Source organism: Lipotes vexillifer, unplaced genomic scaffold (genome assembly GCF_000442215.2).
Source record: "Lipotes vexillifer unplaced genomic scaffold, Lipotes_vexillifer_v1.1 scaffold1149, whole genome shotgun sequence".
Classification (NCBI taxonomy): domain Eukaryota; kingdom Metazoa; phylum Chordata; class Mammalia; order Artiodactyla; family Lipotidae; genus Lipotes; species Lipotes vexillifer.
Window position 1 is genome coordinate 127,885 of NW_006796238.1, and position 22,689 is coordinate 150,573.

Sequence of the window (22,689 nt, forward strand, 5' to 3'; positions counted from 1 at the left end):
AGAGGACAACGGATAGGGAAAGGTAGAGGGCATTCAGAGGCATCAGCATTTGCAGCGAAAAGGCTGGAAACCCTAACATCAGCGAGGAAGTGACAGGCACTCCAGGTCAACAGCTGCAGGAAAGACATTAGTTTTGATAACTCTGTACAAGAATCTCTTTGCCAAATTGCTCTTTTATATGTGCTATGATCTGAATATTTGTGTCACCTCAAAATTCATATGTTGAAACCTAATCCCTATTGTGATGGAATTAGGAGGTGAGGCCTTTGGGAGGTGCTTAGGTCATGAGGGTGGAGCCCCTAGGAGTGGAAGTAGTCCCCTTGTAAAAGAGAACCAACAGAGCTCCCTGGCCCCTTCCACCTTGTGAGGGCACAGCAAGAAGGCACTGGCTATGAATCAGGAAGAGGGCCCTCACCAGACCATGCTGGCACCCTGATCTCTCGGACCTCCAGCCTCCAGAACTGTGAGAAATAAATTTCTGTTGTTTATAATCCACCCAGTCTGTGGTATTTTCTTATACCAGCCCAAATGGACTAAGACTGTATGTAACGGTTATTTTTTAAGGTAATTGTTGATAAATGAGTATAATAGAAGTAATGTTTTTGATTGCTTTACAGGTGGAGCATTTTATACTCCTGAGACTATTGATACAGCTAGACTTCACTATCGGAATTCCTGGGCCCCAATTCTCCATGCAGTGGCACTTTGGTTAAATAGCACAGGATTTACATGTTCAGAGTCAGCAGAAGCAGCAGCAATAGCAGGTTTACAGAAACGTTCTACACCCATCAATTTAAACCAAGCATCAGGAGCAACGCCTAGTGCTAAATCTTTGCCAGAAATTAACAAAGACAGAATGCATCTGATTTTAGGTAGGTGAGCCATGTTAATGTCTTTCAAGATGTATCACTTCTGAAAATGTGTATCTGTAGGGGAGAAAAAACTTCTTTCTACCCTCTTAAGATCTGTGACTGGCTTAAGAATAAAACTGACATAAGACACATTAACAGGAGGAAAGCATACAAATTTATTTAATATTTTTACATGTACACAGGAGTCTTTAGAAGGAAAATGAAGACCTGAAGAAGCCGTTAGGTCCAGAAGATTGTATAGTTTTACACAAACAAGAATAAATTGTAGGGGCTTCCCTGGTGGCACAGTGGTTGAGAATCTGCCTGCCAGTGCAGGGGACACGGGTTCGAGCCCTGGTCTGGGAAGATCCCACATGCCGTGGAGCAACTAGGCCCGTGAGCCACAACTACTGAGCCTGCGCGTCTGGAGCCTGTGCTCCGCAACAAGAGAGGCCGCGATAGTGAGAGGCCCGCACACCGCGATGAAGAGTGGCCCCCACTTGCCGCAACTAGAGAAAGCCCTCGCACAGAAACAAGACCCAACACAGCCAAAAATAAATAAATTAATTTAAAAAAAAAATTGTGAGGGTATGACAAGACAGAGGGGTTTGGGCTAGGGGTGGTAAGTTGTGGGACAGTAACTAGAAAATATATGGGGGAAACTAATGGAAGATCAGGCTTATTTTAGTAGTTTTGTTTGGACAGGTCTGTTTCAACATCGACTCCCAGTCTCTGGTGGTAAGAATGTTTTCTCCCTGGTACAGAGAGGGCACCTTTCTCATAAGAAATTTTATGACCTGCTTTCATGTAGAAAAGGGGACAGAGAGCCCTGCCTGCATCTGCTATTTCTCAAATGCCTTCAGCCAAGAAGGTATATTTTGGTGTGGCATGTTTTGAACTCCTTCATATCTTTCATTTTAATGCTGTGGAAAAAATTGTGATAGTATAGTTCAGAGAAGGGATAGTAAAAAGAGGATTTTTAGCACAGTTTCTAAATTAACTGAATTTTTTATTTAAAATTTAATTATTAAAAACTATTCTTTAAAAATTGTCATGTTCACTCACAGAGCAATATTGAATAATTTTCAAGGGAAAAAAGTAAACTTTTTTTTTCAACAACTTTTCTTTTTACTTGGCACTTAACAAATTGCCTCATAAGGAAATAATAAAATGTAAAGTTAAAGCAAATTTGAATAATTCTTATTTTTAATTGCTTTATAGATGCTCTTTTAACACTTAAGAATTTGTCACTCATTTAATGAGAATTTTATAATTTTCATAAATTTATTCTTAATGTATTATTTTTAAATATCTTTAACTTCTTAATCAAGATGACCTTGGAACTCCCCCATCCCCTTCCAATGTGATTATTAGCCTCCTTGCAGAGGTACAACCTGTGTTAAGTTTGGCTGCTTATTTTGACAATCATTTTGAACTGACTTTAAGGCATTAATATATGTTAAAAGTAATCTGTAAAAAAATAAGTAGGTGAAAGTGGGAAAAAAATGGTGTCAAAGCAACGAAGTGTTTTATATTAACAAACCTGTGTGTTTATTTTGTACATTGCAGGCGTGAGTATACAGTTCCTTTGTTCTCCAAGGCCTGAGGAGCCTGTTGAACATGTTACAGCTTGTCTACAGGCCTTACACACCTTGCTAGATTCTCCTTATGCCCGAATCCATATTGCAGAAGATCAGGTACAGTATATTTCTATAATAATTTATGCTTTGTATACATCATATTTATCTTAAGATAATTTTCTCACATATGAAATAAATATTATATAATAAGCATTCAGGATTTTGGCTTTATCTGAGACCCTATATTGAAAGTTGGATGACCAGGCACAGCTAGACTGGAGATCGTCACTACCTTCTTTGATCAGTTCATCAGCAGTCAAGTAAAACTAAAAATTTAAAGGATGTCTTCAGGGACTTCCCTGGTGGCGCAGTGGTTAAGAATCCACCTGTCAATGCAGGGGGCACAGGTTCGAGCCCTGGTCCAGAAAGATCCCACATGCCGCGGAGCAGCTAAGCCCGTGCACCACAACTGCTGAGCCTACACTCTAGAGCCCATGAGCCACAACTACTGAGCCCATGCACCACAACTACTGAAGCCTGCACGCCTAGAGCCCATGCTCCACAACAAGAGAAGCCACCGCAATGAGAAGCCTGCGCGCCGCAACAAAACGTAGCCCCTGCTCACAGTAACTTAGAGAAAGCCCGCACGCAGCAATGAAAACCCAGTGCAGACAAAAAAATAAATTAAATTAAATTAAATAAATAAAGGATGACTTCAGTCCCAGTTAATGATTCTACTAATAAAGGGCTGAAGTGATTCATAAGGCTATTAAATAAATTGTCACTTTTAAATAATTAAGTTTTATCTCTCATTTAATGAAATTTTTATGCTCTGACTCAAGTACTTATTTAAAAAGTTTAATGAATTGCTTTTTCTAATTTATGTATGGAATATTTAGAGGATTTTATTCATGTTACAGAGCCAAGTTACCACTGGATTTGTTATTCTTTTTAATTAGGAATTTTATTTTCATAATAATAACCATTTCTTTGAACACTATACTACCAAATGGTATCACTTGGGATAATTTTCCATAAAACACAAACAGATAAAAAGCAAAGTTCTCATTATTGTATTATATCAAAATTAGTTTTGCACACGGTGCTGCTTGAAAAAAAACCCAAATGAAACAAAACAAAGCATGTGCTATGTGATTACAAGCTTCACTCACTGATGAACTCTTCTTGTACCCCAGCCTTGTAGCCTGAAGCTGTGCCTCAGCTAAACTACAGATTACTGCAAGAAACTTGAGGGTTGTTTTCAAATGGTCAAACCAATAAAATTTAATCTATGAATAACTGATTGTGATATGTAGTATTACAATCAAAATAACTGATTGTAAATGTAGTAGATAGAATGACATGGTTAAATGTGTATTCCAGAAATACAGCAGGCATAAATTTGATCACCCCATCAATCTTGTAGTGGTTGATTTTTAAGGTATGAAAATGGAGGAGGGGAGGTCAATTATGAGGCCATTTTCATAATTGCAGAGAGATAATGAGTCCACTGGCCTCGGAAAACTGAATAAAGGAAGAAGGAAAGAGGGCCAAGACTGGAACCTTAGGGATACATAGCAAATAAGGATTGAGATGAGGGAAATAAAGCAGCAGTGGAGACTACTAGAGAGGAGGGAGGAGAACCGAAAGAATCCAGAATCCAAGTCTGAGTTAATCACCACTAAATCCACAGCACAGGGCATAGGACTAAATAAAGACCAGATGCCAGTTTAAAAAAAAAACAACAGAGTTACCAAAGATGAGAGAGTTTCAAGGACAGACAACAGTCTCAAAAGGGACAGAATCCAGTAAATAAGGACAGAAAAGGTGTCCCATGGAGGTTATTGGTGAGCTCAGGCATAGCGTTTTCTCAGGTGGATCAAGCCAGATTATAGAAGATCGAGGAGTAAATGAGAGAGTGAAGGAAGTGGCAGCATTTGGTCTGGGAAAGGAAGAAACAAGACAGAGACAGAAGAGAACATGGGGGCAGATGGAAGGATCTGAGAGGTTTTTTGAGGTGTGGGGGGAAATTAGGAAGAACTTGAGCAGATACTTACCCTGGGGAAGAGGAGCTTAGCTAGAGAGCGAGGTTGACAGCATACGGGGTATGATTGGTGTCCTTGAAGAATCCTTGGGAAGTCAAACAGGATGGGGTAGCAGGCATATGAGGAAAGATTAATCAGTCTTGGACAGGGGCTGGACACTTGATCTTAAGGAAAGAGGTAAAGGTGGCTTCGGTTGCAGTTAAATTTTTTTCTCCCTCTGAAATTTGAGGTGGGTTTGTTGGATGGGTTTGATGTGGAAGATTGTAAGAGGCTTTTTTTTTTCCTGTGGTACGCGGGCCTCTCACTGTTGTGGCCTCTCCCGTCGCGGAGCACAGGCTCCGGACGTGCAGGCTCAGCGGCCATGGCTCACGGGCCCAGCCGCTCCGCGGCATGTGGGATCTTCCCGGACCGGGGCATGAACCCGTGTCCCCTGCATCAGCAGGCGGACCCTCAACCACCGCGCCACCAGGGAAGCCCTGTAAGAGGCTTTTTAAAGTAAGTAGTAAGCGGTAGAAGTTTGTAATAGTTCTGAGATGAATCTGAGAGGGACTTACCAGAATGCCTAGAATTTCTGGTAGACTACTCTTGGGTACTTAGGTTGCAAATCATAAGTTTTAGTGGCACTGGACGCTAGCAATATTGTTTAGTCCTAAAGAGAAAAGAAATAGGAGAATGACTATTTTTAAATGGAAAAATTATTTAAGTACATAATAAAGTAATTTTAGATTGAAAATATGTTCAGATAAAATATGACCCTTTTTCAAGATTGTTATAATATTTGCTACATAGTCCAATATATTAATTTTAGCTACCAAATTTATTCATTTTTACATGTATATTTTCTTAGATTTAATAATATAAATGTATCCTTTGATATTAAAATTAATTTCTCTATTCATTTATAATAGCTGATTGGTGTTGAGTTGCTGAGTGTTTTACACCGTCTCCTACTGACCTGGAATCCACCATCCGTCCAGCTGCTGGTGACTGGAGTTGTACAACAGATAGTAAGAGCTGCTCAGGATTATTTGCAAGAAAAAAGAAACACACTAAGTAAGCACTAGAAATTACACTAACATTGAAGTAGATTTATTTGTACTCTAATTTTTAAAATATTACTACCAAGAAGTTAATTAAAAAATTTAACCATACATTTATAAGCTTTGCAATTGATTTTGCTTTTCATTAGCATGATGCAAATGGAATTGCTCATATTCAGCTTTCACCTTCAAAAGGGTCAACTTCACATGTTTCAGCCTAACATACGTGTTACTCCTATTATGAAATACATTCCTAATAAAAACTACCTGATAAAATTTTTCAAAGTAAAAACTGAATTGTCCGTTACTTTTAAGGAGAGGTAAATAAACAGAATTCTAGTCAGGCAGGAATTATTCTGAGAAAGACATATGGCATCAGTTAAACATTTAGTTGTAAATTCTTGTGAAAGAATTTATTAAGTATACTTATTGTGTTGTTTCATCTGTTTTTAATTTTGTTTGCTGAGAATTTCACCAAATTTTCTTTTACCCAAGATGAAGATGATATGGAAAAAGAGTCCTGTCCTGTATTAGGAGAAGGAGGTGACAGTGGTGGTCTTATTCCTGGAAAATCTCTTGTGTTTGCAACTATGGAGCTGTTGATGTTCATTTTAGTGCGGCACATGCCGCATCTCAGTACCAAGATGTCAGACTCTCCAAGTCACGTAGCCACTAAAACTCGACTGTCAGAAGAAAGTGCTCGTTTGGTGGCAGCCACAGTTACCATACTCTCTGACTTACCGTCCCTTTGTTCACCTGCTGGTACGATATTAATCACTATTTGGAAATGTCTTATACTGTATTAGAGATGAGGTTGCCTTTGATTTTAAGTGCTATTATGATTTATTTTCCTCTTAGATCTTAAAGGAGAAGTAGGGTTTTTTGTGTTTTTTTTTTGCGGTACGCGGGCCTCTCACTGCCGTGGCCTCTCCCGTTGCGGAGCACAGGCTCCGGACGCGCAGGCTCAGCGGCCGTGGCTCACGGGCCCAGCCGCTCCGCGGCATGTGGGATCCTCCCGGACCGGGGCACGAACCCGTGTCCCCTGCATCGGCAGGCGGACTCTCAACCACTGTGCCACCAGGGAAGCCCAGGGTTTTTTTTTAATGGTTTGTTTACCTTTAGAAACCTATAAAAAAAAGACTGAAGGGCTTCCCTGGTGGCGCAGCGGTTGAGAGTCCGCCTGCCGATGCAGGGGACACGGGTTCGTGCCCCGGTCCGGGAGGATCCCACATGCCGCGGAGCGGCTGGGCCCGTGAGCCACGGCCGCTGAGCCTGCGCGTCCGGAGCCCGTGCTCCGCAACGGGAGAGGCCACGGCAGTGAGAGGCCCGCGTACCGCAAAAAAAAAAAAAAGACTGAAGATTTAAGAAGTCAAAAACCCAGGATACCCTTTTCAGATACATGTCAAACAAACTTCAGCAAAGAGGTAGAACCACAGTTTGATGGAAGACATCGAATGTTAGCAGATAGACATAAAGTGGAATTGCTAAACCCTTTATTTTCTGATCTGGTTGCTACTCTTGAGCAACACTGACAAACTAACAAATGTCAGAGGAGAGTGACAGCCAACTTTAAGGAGCAGCTAAAAAAATTGTAGCTGAAAAAGATAATAGCTGTCTGCAGACACCTAAGAACTAGTGGATGGAAAAGTAGACTTTCCCTCTGTTGTATCTAGAAGGTAGAAATGGTATCAGGATATATAAAGGTAAATTTCAGTTCAACACAAGCCTACAGTTATGAAAACAATGAATTCTCCATCATTGAAGTTGTTAGACAGACTACAGTGGCTGCATGTCAGAGTGGTGAAGGGAGTCTTTCATTAAGTGGGTGGTCGATTTGATTATCTTAAAGTTCTTTCAGCTACAAATCCTAGGATTCTTTCATCTCTTTTTGGCTTACCTGTATAGTCTTCTTATCTGTTTCCTGACTTGGTTACTACATTGACTGACTTAGTACTAAGGCTCACTTAGTACAATGAGATTGATTACTTGTCGTGGAATTGCTACATGATTCACCAAGTTTCTCAGGTACTTCTCAAAGTATTTGGTACGGTTTTCCTTCTGTTTTTCTACCTTCCTTCCTTATTTTCATTATGAAGGGCATGATTATTAAATAAGTGAAATACTAGAAGTAATAAAAACAAGGCAAGCTGAGAAAAGAAAGAAAATATTTCCTTTGAAATAACTTGTGACTTTTTTTCCAAACATTGAATTATAGTAATAGTAATTCTGTAAATTTTGTATAAATACAAGGAAAAGAAATAATATTAAATGATAAAAAATAAAAACAATTGAAATAACTATAATATGGGAACTATTAATTACAAGGCAATCTGATTTGTTTTTATTTCAGGATGTATGACAGTCCTGCCCACGATTCTGTTTTTAATTGCAAGAATATTGAAAGACACAGCGATAAAGTCTACAGATAATCAGGTTCCTCCACCAGTCAGTGCAGCTCTTCAAGGGATCAAAAGTATTGTGACACTTTCAATGGCCAAAACTGAGGACACTCAGAAACAGTGGACAGCTCTAATTCGTAGCACTCTGGCATGCATCCTAGAATATTCTCAACCAGGTAATCTAATCAGTTTTAAATTTTTAAAAGTTTATTAGGATATCTGTTCCCTAATAACTAATTGAATGAGCTCATCAGAAAACTGCTATGTAACACTGAATCAACTCAGAGAGTCATTTTAGTCCCATCTTTCATATGTGAACTTTTAGTTCCCCATTCTGGATATTGACTCTGAATGCCCTTGTCTTAGCACTTATATACATTTTGGGAGGTTTCCCCAAAAAGAAAGGACGTATGCATATAAAACTCTTATACATTGTTTTGAACTCCTATATAATTGTCCATCATTTATATTTATCAATTATTATTCATTTGCCTAACAGTGGATATTTTTGCTATTTCTGATTTTTCCCAATTATAAAAATTGTCTCAGTGAACATCCTTATAAATTCCTTATGTGCTTTGTGCTATGAGATTTTCTAGGGCATACCCCTATAAGTGGAACTGATGACACATTTTAATTTTATCAGACATTGCCAAATTGTTCCCCAAAGTAGCTGTATGAATTTGCACTTCTACCAGCAGTGCATGATCCCCACCAATACATGGTATTTCAGACTTTTAAATTTCATTATCTGATAAGTAAAATGTACTATCTTACTGTTTTAATTGGCATTTCTCATTTTCCTAGTGAGTATAAGCATTTTTCATGTTTGTGTCTAATTTGGGGGGAAATGCTTATTCACATTTTTGTCCATTTTTCTTCTGTGTTTGACTTTTTCTTTCATTTTATTTCTGTTGTAAATGTGAAAGGATTGAAAACAAAGAATAATAATTAAAGATTTGCCATATTGCCTATTAAAACATTTCTACAGTATCTAAAACTGTGGAGTGGGCCCAAGAACGAACAGATAGGGCAATGAAACAGAACAGATTGTTTTAAAACAGACATTCATCCACATGAGAATATAATACATGATAAGGACACATTCATTATTCTTCAAATGTTTTGTGTCAATTAGACATTTCAGATATCAGTTCCAATTAGTCTCTCCCCTTATATCATGACTCTAAGTAAATACGAGGTAAGTTAGAATGATAATGTAAAATTTTTAAAATAGGTAAATAAAGAAAATATAGGTGACTCCTTTATGTCAGAATGACAAAGGACTATGTAAGTGTAAGTGAATGGTAAATATCACAGAGGAAATTATCAGTGTATTGGACTATAGAATTTAACATCTACCTGTCAAAAACAATGGCATTAAAAAATGGTTGAGGGCTTCCCTGGTGGCGTAGTGGTTGAGAGTCTGCCTGCCGATGCAGGGGACACGGGTTTGTGCCCCGGTCAGGGAGGATCCCACGTGCCGCGGAACGGCTGGGCCTGTGAGCCATGGCCGCTGAGCCTGTGCGTCCGGAGCCTGTGCTCCGCAACGGGAGAGGCCGCGGCAGTGAGAGGCCCACGTACCGCAAAAAAAAAAAAAAAAAAAAAAAAAAAAGGTTAATAAATCCTAAAAATTCTTGTCAGAAGGAAAAAGATTTTTTTCATATTTCTTTAATTTTGTATCTGTATGAGATGATGGATGTTCGCTAAACTTATGATAATCATTTCATGATGTTTGTAAGTCAAATCATTATACTGTGCACCTTAAACTTATATAGTACTGTGTGTCAATTGTATCTCAATAAAACTGGAAGAAAAAAATTTTTTAAATAAAAGATAACTGAAAAAAAAGATAAAAAACTGAAAATAATATTTATGTCAGTGTTAATATCATTAATGTACAACGAAGTCTTTTAAGAAAGAAGGAAAGAGCACGCATTATTAAAAAGGAAGTAGAGATGCCCACCAAATATATAAAAAAGTTGGCCACATTATTATATAAGCAAAGAAATACAAACAAAAACAAAGTAATATAAATTTTCACCTGTAAAACTGATTTTAAAAACTTGTATGTACAGGTGGAATTGATACCAGGAGAACATTTTCATACTTTGCTGAAGGGAATTAATACAGTTTAAACTTTCAGCGAATCAATTCTGCAAAATACACACAGAGCCTTTAAGAATTCATACTCTGACTTTATTGATCAAAAACTTGTGTTCAAGGTTATTTATCAGTCTATTTTATAATAATGAAAATGCAAAATTGATAAATATAACTATCTGGCAGTGGGAAAAATATTAAATATATCATGGTATACTCATTTGGATTATATATCCATTATATCTATTAAAAATCATGTTTACAAATAATTATATATAAAAAAACTAACCCAGACCAGAAGAAATTAATCAAAAACCTAGAAATTAAACTATCGTTAGATGGTAGTATTACAAGTTTTATTTTCTTTCCCATACGCTTGTTATATTTTAAACAAACCATGTACTACTTATATCACCTGAAATTTTTTAGTATTAATATTTGGAAGGAAAACGTTAACTAGTTTTATTAATATTACTAAAACTATTTTAGCTTTATCATGAGTTAATATTTTTCTTTTTAGCATAGATTTTTAACAAACTAAAGAAACATTAAATGCTATAATTATATACAAACGTAAATGTATATGTGTGTACATTGGTAGAACAAGAAAAAGTAGTTAAGAATTCGTTTAAAAATATATTGTTTCAGTTTTCATGGGGGTGTCCATAATCAATAATCATGTTTTTTAAATTGTCAATTATAAGAGAAGGTTTTGATATTTTATCCTAGTTCATTCATGTTAGATGAATTTAAAGGTATATGATAAGATAATTAAATTGCCTAAGCTAACCTGTCCAGAGCTGAATTCTCAGTAGGCACAGTCAGTATGAAGTAGGGATCAAAGCCATGGGTGTATTTTATAGTATTTGTAAGCCAGGCAAGCAGAATTTCTTGCTTTACGAGAAGAGTTTTGTAATAGAGAATTTCCTTTATGGAAATCATATTTCTTACTATAAAATCTGAGACTTCCACTTTAAAAAATGTGCCAATGTATGTGTAAAACACACACACACACACACACACACACACACACACACACACACCTCCATGGATGTAATGAATCACTCTTAAGATTGCTATAATTTTTTTTTCATTTTTAAAACCTTCAATTTTGAAATAGATTCAAACTTTTTAAAATGTTACAAGAATAATATAGTGAACTTCAGCATACCCTTCTAGATTTCACTAATTGTTAACATTTGCTGCATGTTTTATTTTTTCTATAATCCACATATTATTATTGTTGATATTATTAATTTTGCTGAACAATTTGAGAATACATTGAAGGCATCATGACTCTTTACTCCTAAATACTTCACAGATAGCCTAAGAACAAGAACAGTCTCTTACATAACCACTGAAGAATTATCAAATTGAGGCAAGTTAACATTGATACAGGGCCTCCCTGGTGGCACAGTGGTTGAGAATCCGCCTGCCAATGCAGGGGGCACGGGTTCAATCCCTGGTCCTGGAAGACCCCACATGCTGTGGAGCAACTAAGCCCGTTCGCCACAACTACTGAGCCTGCGCTCTAGAGCCCGTTCGCCACAACTACTGAGCCTGCGCTCTAGAGCCTGCAAGCCACAACTACTGAAGCCTACGCGCCTAGAGCCCATGCTCTGCAACAAGAGAAGCTATCGCAATGAGAAGCCCACGTGCAGCAACGAAGACCCAACACAGCCAAAGATAAATAAATTAATAAATTTGTGTATATAAAAAAAAAAGTCAGAGAGAGAGGTTATTGTTCAAGAATGAAAGTTTTTTTTTTTTTTTTTTTTTTTTTTTTGTGGTACGCAGGCCTCTCACTGTTGTGGCTTCTCCCATTGCAGAGCACAGGCTCCGGACGCGCAGGCTCAGCGGCCATGGCTCACGGGCCTAGCCGCTCTGCGGCATGTGGGATCTTCCCGGACTGGGGCACGAGCGCGTGTACCCTGCATCAGCAGGCGGACTCTCAACCACTGCGCCACCAGGGAAGCCCTAGATTTTAAAAAATTTTTGTTTTATATTGGAGTTTAGTTGATTTACAATGTTGTGTTAGTTTCAGGTGTACAGCAAAGTGATTTAGTGATATATATACATATGTTTATTCTTTTTCAGAAGAATTTCAAAACATTTTAGAAACAGCATATTGCTTTCATTTTTTATATGTGTCAATATTTCATTATTCATATATTTCAGAAGATTCTATGCCTATGCCTGATGAAGTCAGCATGCTAACAGCAATTGCACTCTTCCTGTGGTCTGCTGGCAGTGAAATAATAGGAGTCCAGTCACTGCAGAATGGCTGCATGAACAGATTTAAAAACGCATTAAATTCATGTGACCCATGGGTAAGTTACACTTAAAACATAGTGTTAAACCTTCCACTTTATCAAGAAAATTTCAGATTGATTCATTAAAATTTGTGATACATCAAAAGAAAACAAGTATTTGCTGTATGACTTTTCAACAGAAAACTGGAAAAGATCACTGGGTTAAGCATTAGGAGAGACATGTATATGTTTATTTATATCTACAGAAATTGCCCAGTATCTAAAATATTTGCTCAGCCCTGGCCTATATTGCTAGACTTTACGTGCTTCTGTTTTTCACTGTTTACTTAATGACACCATTAAAGGATAATATATAACATGTTTTAATGGGCCTATTGGAAACTCTATTTTCTAGAAAATAAGTTTTATTTTTTTACAGTGTTAGTGTCTAAACTACTGATTCTCAAACCTGCTGCACATCAGGAAAAAAAGCAATTTAGTTACATCTACCACTATCTTCCTAAACCAGAGTCTCCAGAAGTGTGGTCCACAGATCTGTATTTTAAAAATATTCCCCAGGCATTTTTTATGTCCAGCAATGTTTGGTAGCTTTTCTTCCACCAAAGCACTGAAACAGTTTCCCCTCAATATTTTTCACGTACATTGGTGTGTTGATGGACCTTCCTTTTTTTGTTTGTTTGTTTCTTATTAACATGAAGTCTTTCTAATCTAAAGTAGAGCCACTGAGACCTTATTTTCTAGACCTGGAACACTTAAATTGGTTTAAGCAGTCATTTCCAGGGAATCCAAATGGAGTTGAGGTGTCTAAGTAATATATTTTTATAGCTTTGTTTGGCATCATTCAAATATTAGCCTTCCATACTAAATATATTAGGTTAAATTGGGAGGGAGATTTGTAAATTGAAGAAAGAATTAAAAACACAATTTAGTATTCCTGGTCTCTAATTTCTTATACACTATAGAAATACACAAATTATATTAGCAGTGGTAATTTGGGAGTTAACATATAAGGAATGTTTATTGGATTAATTTCTTTTCCGGTTTATTTAGTTAGCATGTTGGAAGTTTTATTACTCCATTTCTGTAAGTAGAAATGGCATTAATTCTTCCCACATTTCTATTTTCATCCTGCAGTATTGCTTGTTTTCAGTATAAAGATGCAGTGTGATTGTAGATCAGATAAGAACTGTCACACATGTAAATTAATAAAATGATTTTCTTGTGTAGGTTCAAGCCAAATGTTACCAGCTTCTCCTCTCAGTCTTTCAGCATTCCAATCGTGCCCTTTCAACCCCCTACATCCATTCATTAGCTCCAATAGTGGTTGAAAAGCTAAAAGCTGTTGAAAGAAACAGACCAGCCAGTAATACAGAACTTTTAGCTGTTCAAGAAGGAATCAAAGTTCTTGAAACATTGGTTGCTCTTGGGGAAGAACATAACAGTAAGTATTTTTCTCTAAAAAGCCACTAGTCTAAAATGAATATTTGTATTATATATAAATCTTCTTTGCTATTTGACACAGGCCATTGCAACAGTAAGTTTACTAAGGGTGGTTACTATCTGAAAGATTAATGTTTTTGCTCGTGATGCTAACAAAATTGAGTTGATTTATGTTTATTTTTTAAGAGCAAGAGGTTAAATTACCGATGGCATTTGAACCCACAGGTTGTTTTATTTTCTAGGAATGTACTCTTTAAGAACCAGGGAAAATATGGCTGCCTAATAGATTTTTAAAAATAATACATTTTGGTGTTCATAATAGAGGTATAAAAGCTTTTTAACAAATAGGACAAATGGGGCCAGATTAGCATTAATGATGCCAAACATCATTATTAAAATACCTCAAAATTTGAAATTTTTAAATTACTGTTATTTAATTTAATGAAGAACTACCACATACATCCATTTAACCAGAGACGTATGCAACTTAACACTTACTCCTCTTTATTCCCTGCTAAATCTTAATTCCATCACAATCTAAAATTTATCTTAAAAAATATGACTTAATTATTACAGAAAGACTGTACTTTTTAAACTAGTACCTTATGATTGAATGTTAAGCTGTTTCCAGTTTTTCAAGATCATAAATAACTGAGATAAGTATTCTTTTTTTATATATAAATTTATTTTATTTTTGGCTGTGTTGGGTCTTCGTTGCTGAGCACGGGCTTTCTCTAGTTGTGGCTAGCAGGGGCTGCTCTTCATTGCGGTGTGTGGGCTTCTTATTGTTGTGGCTTCTGTTGTTGCAGAGCACGAGCTCTAGGCGTGCGGGCTTCAGTAGTTGTGGCAACACAGGCTCAGTAGTTGTGTCTCACGGGCTTAGTTGCTCAGCGGCATGTGGGATCTTCCCGGACCAGGGATCGAACCCATGTCCCCTGTGTTGGAAGGCAGATTCTTAACCACTGCACCACCAGGGAAGTCTGAGATGAGTATTCTTGTACAGGTATCTTTGCACACATTTTTTAATTATTTCTATCAGGTAAAATTTTTTAAGTGAAATTACTGGGCCAAAAGGAATGCACATTCTAAAGCTTTTAATATATATTGCTAGATTACTCTGCAGATAAAAATTACATCAGTTTTTTCTATCATAAAATTTTTCCTCTTCTCTTGAAAGAATTTCACACAAAATTGGAAAGGTAGTAGAGATCTTTGAAAAGCTATTGCTGATAGCTTACCTGTAAAATAATAATCCAGAACTATTACAGTGGAAGAGAAGAATACAGAAGCGATTATGAAAAAAAAGTTGCTCTGACTTGACGAGTAACTGGTTAGGGGGACAAGAGAAAGAGAAGAGCCAAATATTACTGTGTTACCTAGAAGAAGCATGGAAGCAACGTTAAAACTGGAAAGGTCAGGAAGAAGAGCTGTTTGGGAGGAGTTGATAAGTTTAGTTGAAACTAGATATTGACAGATTATTTGGGTAGAAATGTTATGACTGACATCATGGCCTGTGTTTGGTAACTCAACATAATTTTATCTTTATTTTGATTTTACTCACTGTAAACTCCATAAACATGGGGACTAAATTTTATTCATTTTGTAATCTTAACACTGAGCTTATTGACTTTTGCATAGTCAGTATTTAAATATGTTTGAGTTGAGTTGACTCTTGGGATCAGTTCCTGAACAAGTGCCCTAATTTAGGTAGGGAAGAGAGTCTTATACTTTTTCAAATAATTCTCTGTTGTCTGAATTCTTTTAACAGCAGAATATATTTATGTATTATTCATGAAATTAAATACAGTTTGATAGTTAATTAGACTTCAACAAGGTTCATTAAATGAATAACCCTTTAATTTTCCATTTAAGAGTCAATTAATTTAAGGTATTAAATAACCAAAGCAGTGTAGCTTCAATTCTCCAACCAATTTCTAGTATTTATTATTAGTGAATTACATCAACAATAAGCACCATCACGATTTCTTCATTTTTTAAGGGACTGCTTCACTCAGATAATAGATGTTTTGTACTATAGCAAGACTTCTAAGTGGTAGAATAAGCAATTGTCATTTTTTAAAAATTAAAACTAAATCTGAGTCTAAGTTCCATGCAAAAACCGAAGGGAGGGCTTCCCTGGTGGCGCAGTGGTTGGGAGTCCGCCTGCCGATGCAGGGGACACGGGTTCGTGCCCCTGTCCGGGAGGATCCCACGTGCCACGGAGCAGCTGGGCCTGTGAGCCATGGCCGCTGAGCCTGTGCGTCCAGAGCCTGTGCTCCGCAACGGGAGAGGCCGCGGCAGTGAGGGGCCCGCATACAGAAAAAAAAACAAAAAACAAAAAACAAAACCGAAGGGAGATGGTTGCCATCACATTAACGTATACATTCACTCATTCCTTTGATGGTATCCTCCTAATGAATGCTTCAGGTTTCTGTTCCCTATTCCCTCTATTCTCCAACCTCCCTATTCTGGAATACCCTTAAAATTTTCATAATTTTATTCTCAAAATACATTTTACCAGATGACAGTTATAAAGTGTTCATTCCTTTTTAACCTTTTAGCCAGTATTTTTTTAATAAAACAAATTAATATAAATGCAAAATATATAATCTTAATAGGAAATCAAACCTGATTTCCTCCCTTAACATGGCTTGGACAGTTAGTAAGTATTCCGTATTAAGTATGAATAATTATTGAGGTCTAAAATTAGATCGTGCACATTTACTTCTATTTTATTATAATTCAGACTACCATAGTAATTGCCTAGTTTTTAAATAAAGGTTTATTGTAATTTTCAGACTTGTGATCATCTTCAGACTTTATCTTTGTTATTTGCAGGAATCCAGTTACTTGCTCTTTTAGTTCCCACTTTGATCTCTTACCTGCTGGATGAAAATTCTTTTGCCTCAGCAAGCACAGCTTCCAAAGATCTTCATGAGTTTGCACTCCAGAATTTAATGCATATTGGACCTCTGTATCCACATGCTTTCAAGACAGTAATGGGAGCGGCTCCTGAGCTGAAAGTACGTTTGGAAACTGCTGTTCGAGCAAGCCAAGCCAGCAAAGCTAAAGCAGCCGCCAGGCAGCCGGCCCCAGCCGTGCATTCTGCACCAACAATTAAGCTAAAAACAAGTTTCTTTTAATGTGCTATTCCATTCGTTTTTGTTTATTTTGTCAATTAGCACCTAATTATTGATAGCCACTGTATCATTCCAGTCTATAGGTTCTACTTTATTTGTATATAGGAATTATATGCTTCCAAGTAGGGTAAGTGAAATAATGCTCACACTGGTTTCTGATTTTGAAGGAATGATTTTTTTTTTTTTTTTTGCGGTACGCGGGCCTCTCACTGCTGTGGCCTCTCCCATTGCGGAGCACAGGCTCCGGACGCGCAGGCTCAGCGGCCATGGCTCACGGGCCCAGCCGCTCCGCTGTATATGGGATCTTCCCGGACCGGGGCACGAACCCGTGTCCCCTGCATCGGCAGGCGGACTCTCAACCACTGCGCCACCAGGGAAGCCCGATTTTTTTTTTATTATGTGGTGAATGTGCTTTCATTTTTTTCCTAATAATGTTTCTCTTTTATTAATTTATTTTTAAACACTGAGCCATAGTCTTTTAAATTAAATGCAAAAAAATTGTGTCATGTAGTTGAGCAGGCTATTGATATTGTCAGGGGAAAAAACAGGTCATATTCTGCATCTGTTATAAAAAAAAATAATTGAAAAGCAAGCTGAATTTAAATTTTGAAGTAACCAAAATAATGTAAAGTGTTGGTTTCGTGGTGTATCTATTAAGAATAAAGTTACATTTTCTTAGCATTTCTCAGAAAGTCCTTACCTTTCAGATAGATCTTTTTACTTTCATATTAGATTACTAAATTATACTTGTGTATATTTTAGTTAACTAAATTAAAACTCATTTAAACATTCATTAAAATGTTTCAAATGTGGGATAATATTCTGGGTTTTTTTAATGGCTAAAATTTGGCCTCACTTATGCTTTGTAATTACAGAGCCTTGAGTCTGGCTCTGATGGTTAGTTTCATTTATCAAACATTTATTGAGTTCCTACCGTGTATAAGGCATCAAGCTAAGTACTGCAGGGCATTCAAAAATGAATATTATAGTTATGCCAGTCTCTCATGCAATGGGAATTTTACCACGTCAAATAAATAATTGATGACATGAATGTTTGCCACAGTGTTTAGCACACTTTAAACACCAAGTTTTACCACACAGTGTAATATAGACTGAACCTTTCTGAATATTCCAAAGGAATACCTATTCATCATCTGCTACCTCCTACTTATTCTCTCTCATACCCTCACTGATTGGCAGCTAATACAGCCTTGCCTTCCTCATTTAGTCTTTAGATCTCAGATAGGTGCCTTCTCACCTATTTTCTTACTGACTTTTATTTCTGCAGGGTTTTTTTGTATTTTACACCTGCTTTTCCAAAGTTATTCTCCTTGTTTTTAGACTTTTTTTTGGTAACACTTATCGAGATACAATTCACATACCATACAATTTGCCCATTTTAAATGTATAATTCAGTCGTTTTTAGTATGTTCACAATGTACTATAACCATCACCACAGTCAGTTGTGACCATTTTCGTTACCCCAAAAAGAAATCTGGTACTCTTTAGCTGTCGCCCCACAAGCTCTCTGCTTCCCCCCAGCCTTACACTATTGTTGATCTGCTTTCTGTGTCTATCAATTCTCTTGCTATGAACATTTCATATAAATGAAATCATACACTATGTGGTCCTTTGTGACTGGCTTCTTAACATTTTTAAGGTTTATCCATGTGGTAGCATACATCAGTACTGCATCCCTTTTAATGGCTGAATACTATTCCATTCTATTTATATTATATTTTGTTTATCCATTAGTTGATGGGCGTTTGGGTTGTTTTCACTTTTTGCCTATTACAAATAATGCTGCTGTAAACAGTTGTGTACAAGTGTTTGCGTTACCCTGTATTTTCATTTAGCTTGAGTGTATACCTAGGAGTGGAATTGCCGGCTCAATGGGAACTCTGTGTTCAACTTTTTAAGGAACTGCCAGACTGTTTTCCAATCTCCTTGTTTCTTGCACACATAACCACTTTTCACTCATCTATTTATAAAGTATGTTTATTTCTGCCTTGGCTATTTTCTGCTGTTCTTCAAACCCAGGCTTTTCACATCATTTCCTACTTCAGGATAGTCTACATCATGCAGTAGCAATGGTTCTCTCTCTCTCTCTCTCTCTCTTTTTGCCTTCTCTCCCTCTGTCTCTCTCTTTCTCCCTTTCCTGTCACCAGTACATCTTTATACTTTCTCTAAACTCTTCTGAGCCATTGACAACTTCTAGTTTTCTATAATCATATCTATAAAAGGAATGTCTGTTTGAAGAATTGTATTTATTAATTTGTTTCACTGCTCAACTTATTTCTTTTTTTAAAGATGTTTGGGGTAGGAGTTTATTAATTAATTTTTATTTATTTTTGCTGTGTTGCATCTTTTGTTTCTGTGCGAGGGCTTTCTCTAGTGGCAAGTGGGGGCCACTCTTCATCGCGGTGCGCGGGCCTCTCACTATTGCGGCCTCTCTTGCGGATCACAGGCTCCGGACGCACAGGCTCAGCGGCCATGGCTCACGGGCCCAGCTACTCCACAGCATGTGGGATCTTCCTGGACCGGGGCACGAACCCGTGTCCCCTGCATTGGCAGGCGGACTCTCAACCACTGCGCCACCAGGGAAGCCCTAAAATCATCTTTATATATTCAAGTCTGATACCTTGCTGAAAACTCTTCAGTTGGTTGCCTTACCATAAAGACCAATTCTGTAAAGTACCCTCAAGCCCCTGCATAATCTGGCCCCTGCCTACTTCATCTCATTTTATTTCATTTGATCCTATAACCATATGCAGTATACCTACATGTCAAATGAAGATAACCTTGGTACTTCCACATAGGGACATTGTAAGGTTCAAGTTAATGCATATAAAATGCATTATTTTTATTGAGTAAATGCTTAATAAGTACCAGCTGTAAAAAGTAGCATTTATTACTTCCTTTGTGTCAGCTGTATTGGACTTCTTTCAGCATGTCAAATGCACTACAATATTTTTTCATTAGGTATTTGAATTTTGCTAAAAAGCTCCATTTCACCTTCTTCTAGCTAGTTTATACTCATCGTTCATGTTTTAATCTGGTTATATTCTCATAAAAATGTTGCAGCATTAATTTGATTATTGCCATATACTAAACACTGTATTATTTAAATTATCTTTTTCTCCTGTAATGAAAATGTATGTATTGGCTCTTTAAGCTTGAATACAATCAGCTCATGGGTTGTAATGTTATATATTTTGAGTTCGTGTGAAAGTGTATATGCGCTGGTTCAAACCACTCCTCTTGTTACTTCATGTCCTGCAGCTGGGGGGAAATCTGGGCCAGGAGATAACATAGATAATGGTAGGATTTTCCATCACAGAGGACAACTGGAAGTGCTAAAATTAACACATATTGAACAACAGTAGCATATTGAGGGCCTGCAGAGTAGAGGGAGAGATGCATCACACGCAAAATAAGTTAAATCTTTTTTAAAAAAACTTAAGGACACATGGTCTTCAAAAATTAAAACACAAATGTACTGAACCTCTTTAACCTCATTCATTTTTCTTATTTTTCTAGCACAATGCCCAGATTTGTCCCCCACGTCATGTTTATAAGAAAATAACATATCACATTTAAATTCTTTTGAGAACTGACTTAATGTATGTTAAAGGACTGGACTATCAGATGGGAGTTTGGGGTGGGAGGTGCTGTCCTGAGCAATTCAAGCCTAAATGAAGATTGGGTGTTTCTGCTGAGAAAAGTCTCCACCTGGGAAACGAGTGGTCCCTGTTGCATAGTTGGCAGGAATAGCCAGCTTATAAAAATGTCCTTCTCTCCCCACCCCCCCACGGTTATTTTTATGTAATGAAGATTACATTAGTTGTCTGAAATTCAATTCCTGCCTTAGAAATAGGGGCACCATAGTTATTTTTTTTTTTTTAAAAGAAAAAAATCTGTTGAGTAGAACTTCCATTGGCTGGAAAATTTAAAAAGAGAAGGGTAGAGAAGCAAGGGATGGAGTTGATGGGGAGAAAGGATAGGAAAGTGTTTTTAAGAATAGTTTATCTTTGTTTATAGAAATAGAATCTTCAGTTGATCACCATCAATATTCCAAGAGAAGTCTTACTACAGCTTCAGAGCTATATTATCATTTTATTGCCTCCCTGTGTTAGATATTTAGATTTCTTAAAGCAATCCTGAGTTTAGATTTTAAGTATTTATTTCTCTAAATATCAGTCACTACAAATTTAAAACCAATGTTAATTTCAAAATTAAATTTTGTTTAGTTAATTTATTAAAAATGAAATTTAATTTTGAAATTGAAATTAGGTAACTACTTTCAACCAAAAAAATAATAGTAATAATAATTATAATAAACAATAGAAGCTATTTCCCCACCCTATCAGAAGACTGTGATGTAGATTTCCAAGAAAAATTTCAGATAATAGAATTCCTTGTTTCCCAACTTGTGATTGGCTGTTTCCCCAACCCTGTCTTTACCAGACTTCAAATCTAGGGAGTAGTTTGGAGACTCAGAATTCCTTGTTTCCCAATCTGTGATTGGCTGTTTCCCCAGCCCTGTCTTTACCAGACTTCAAATCTGGAGAGTAAAGTTTGGAGACTCAGGAAAGGTGGAAGCAGGCACTGGCCCCATGAATTAGGCAGAAAGAAGAGGTGAGAGAAATTAGGGAGCAGGCAGATGGTAGAAGAGACATATACAGTGGGCTATTGCATGTTCCTCTGCCCCAAAGTTCTCTTCAGCCTAGCAGAGCCCTCTCTACAGTCAAGTGGTCTACTCTTCTTTTTTTCTGGCCAGAATTTGCAAAGAGCTATCAAGTTCAGTTTGAAGGCTTTTCTTTGAGCCGTTAAATAGAGATCCAAGTAACTGGTCATTTTGGATAGTTTTTTTTTTTTAATAGCCACTCATTTCAATAAAAAAATTTTTTAAGCAGATGAATTATTTGTCATTTTGGGGAACCATAATCCCCACCCCATAAAGCACACACATATAAATCAAAAAATAGCAAACACTCCAATTACCTAAATAACCTTTTAGCATTTCACAATTTCTCTCTTTAAACTGGTTATACTAATATATAAATCAACATTTCAGCAGCTGCTCTCTGTGCTTGGAAAGGAAATCCTACTTTGTGTGTCACAGGCTTTATTAATCACAGAATGAAGTGATCAGAAAACCAGCAGCAACACCCTGAGGTCTGAAGACTTCGTGGTTGAACACAGATGTTACTTTTTTTTAAAGATTATTTTAACTCTGCTGAATTAAATCTCTGAATAGGGGATGAGAAAAGAAAAAACAATTATTGAGCCCCCAGTAGTCATGATTTTCAGTTAGTCTGTGAACTCGTAATACAGTAAAAACTATCATATTCAGTATATATTATATTGTCAGGCACTATGCTAAGGGATTTACATTTCTTCTCTCATTTAATCTTCACGATAACTTTGTGAGGTAAATACTATTCTCATATTAAAAATGAGAGAACTACCGCTAAAAAAGTTAAACCATTTGTCCAAGATTTCCAGGTTTTGAAAGTTGTAAAGTGAGGAAAAAAATTTAGATTTAACTCATTACAAATAGCATGTCCTTTCTAGTTATTAACGTTTACAGGATATTTTTTTGAAATTCAAAAACATTTTTGCTGTTGTATCTGAAAATGCACATCCAGAGAGGACTCCAAGAGGTTTGCCATATTCAGTTTCATGTTCTGGGTGGTAGTTGCATGCAATTGTTCAGTTTGTGAAAGTTCCCTGAGATGTTCACTTAGCACTTCTGAGGTTTTCTGTACCTGTGTTATATGCGATAAAACATTTACTTAAAAAAAGTAATTCCTGC

At 36.9% G+C, this 22,689-nt stretch overlaps 1 protein-coding gene across 1 annotated transcript in view; it reads left to right on the forward strand.

Annotated features, from left to right (window-relative positions):
• Nucleotides 1–16,874, forward strand: part of HEATR5B (HEAT repeat containing 5B) — an 86,088-nt gene extending 69,214 nt beyond the window's left edge. The window contains exons 28-35 of the mRNA XM_007468385.1: nucleotides 618–872; nucleotides 2,421–2,548; nucleotides 5,385–5,529; nucleotides 6,012–6,278; nucleotides 7,867–8,091; nucleotides 12,197–12,348; nucleotides 13,519–13,732; nucleotides 16,570–16,874. Of these exons, the coding sequence (XP_007468447.1) occupies nucleotides 618–872; nucleotides 2,421–2,548; nucleotides 5,385–5,529; nucleotides 6,012–6,278; nucleotides 7,867–8,091; nucleotides 12,197–12,348; nucleotides 13,519–13,732; nucleotides 16,570–16,874 (1,691 nt within the window). The remainder of the gene's footprint in view (nucleotides 1–617; nucleotides 873–2,420; nucleotides 2,549–5,384; nucleotides 5,530–6,011; nucleotides 6,279–7,866; nucleotides 8,092–12,196; nucleotides 12,349–13,518; nucleotides 13,733–16,569) is intronic.
• Nucleotides 16,875–22,689: the final 5,815 nt, after the last annotated feature.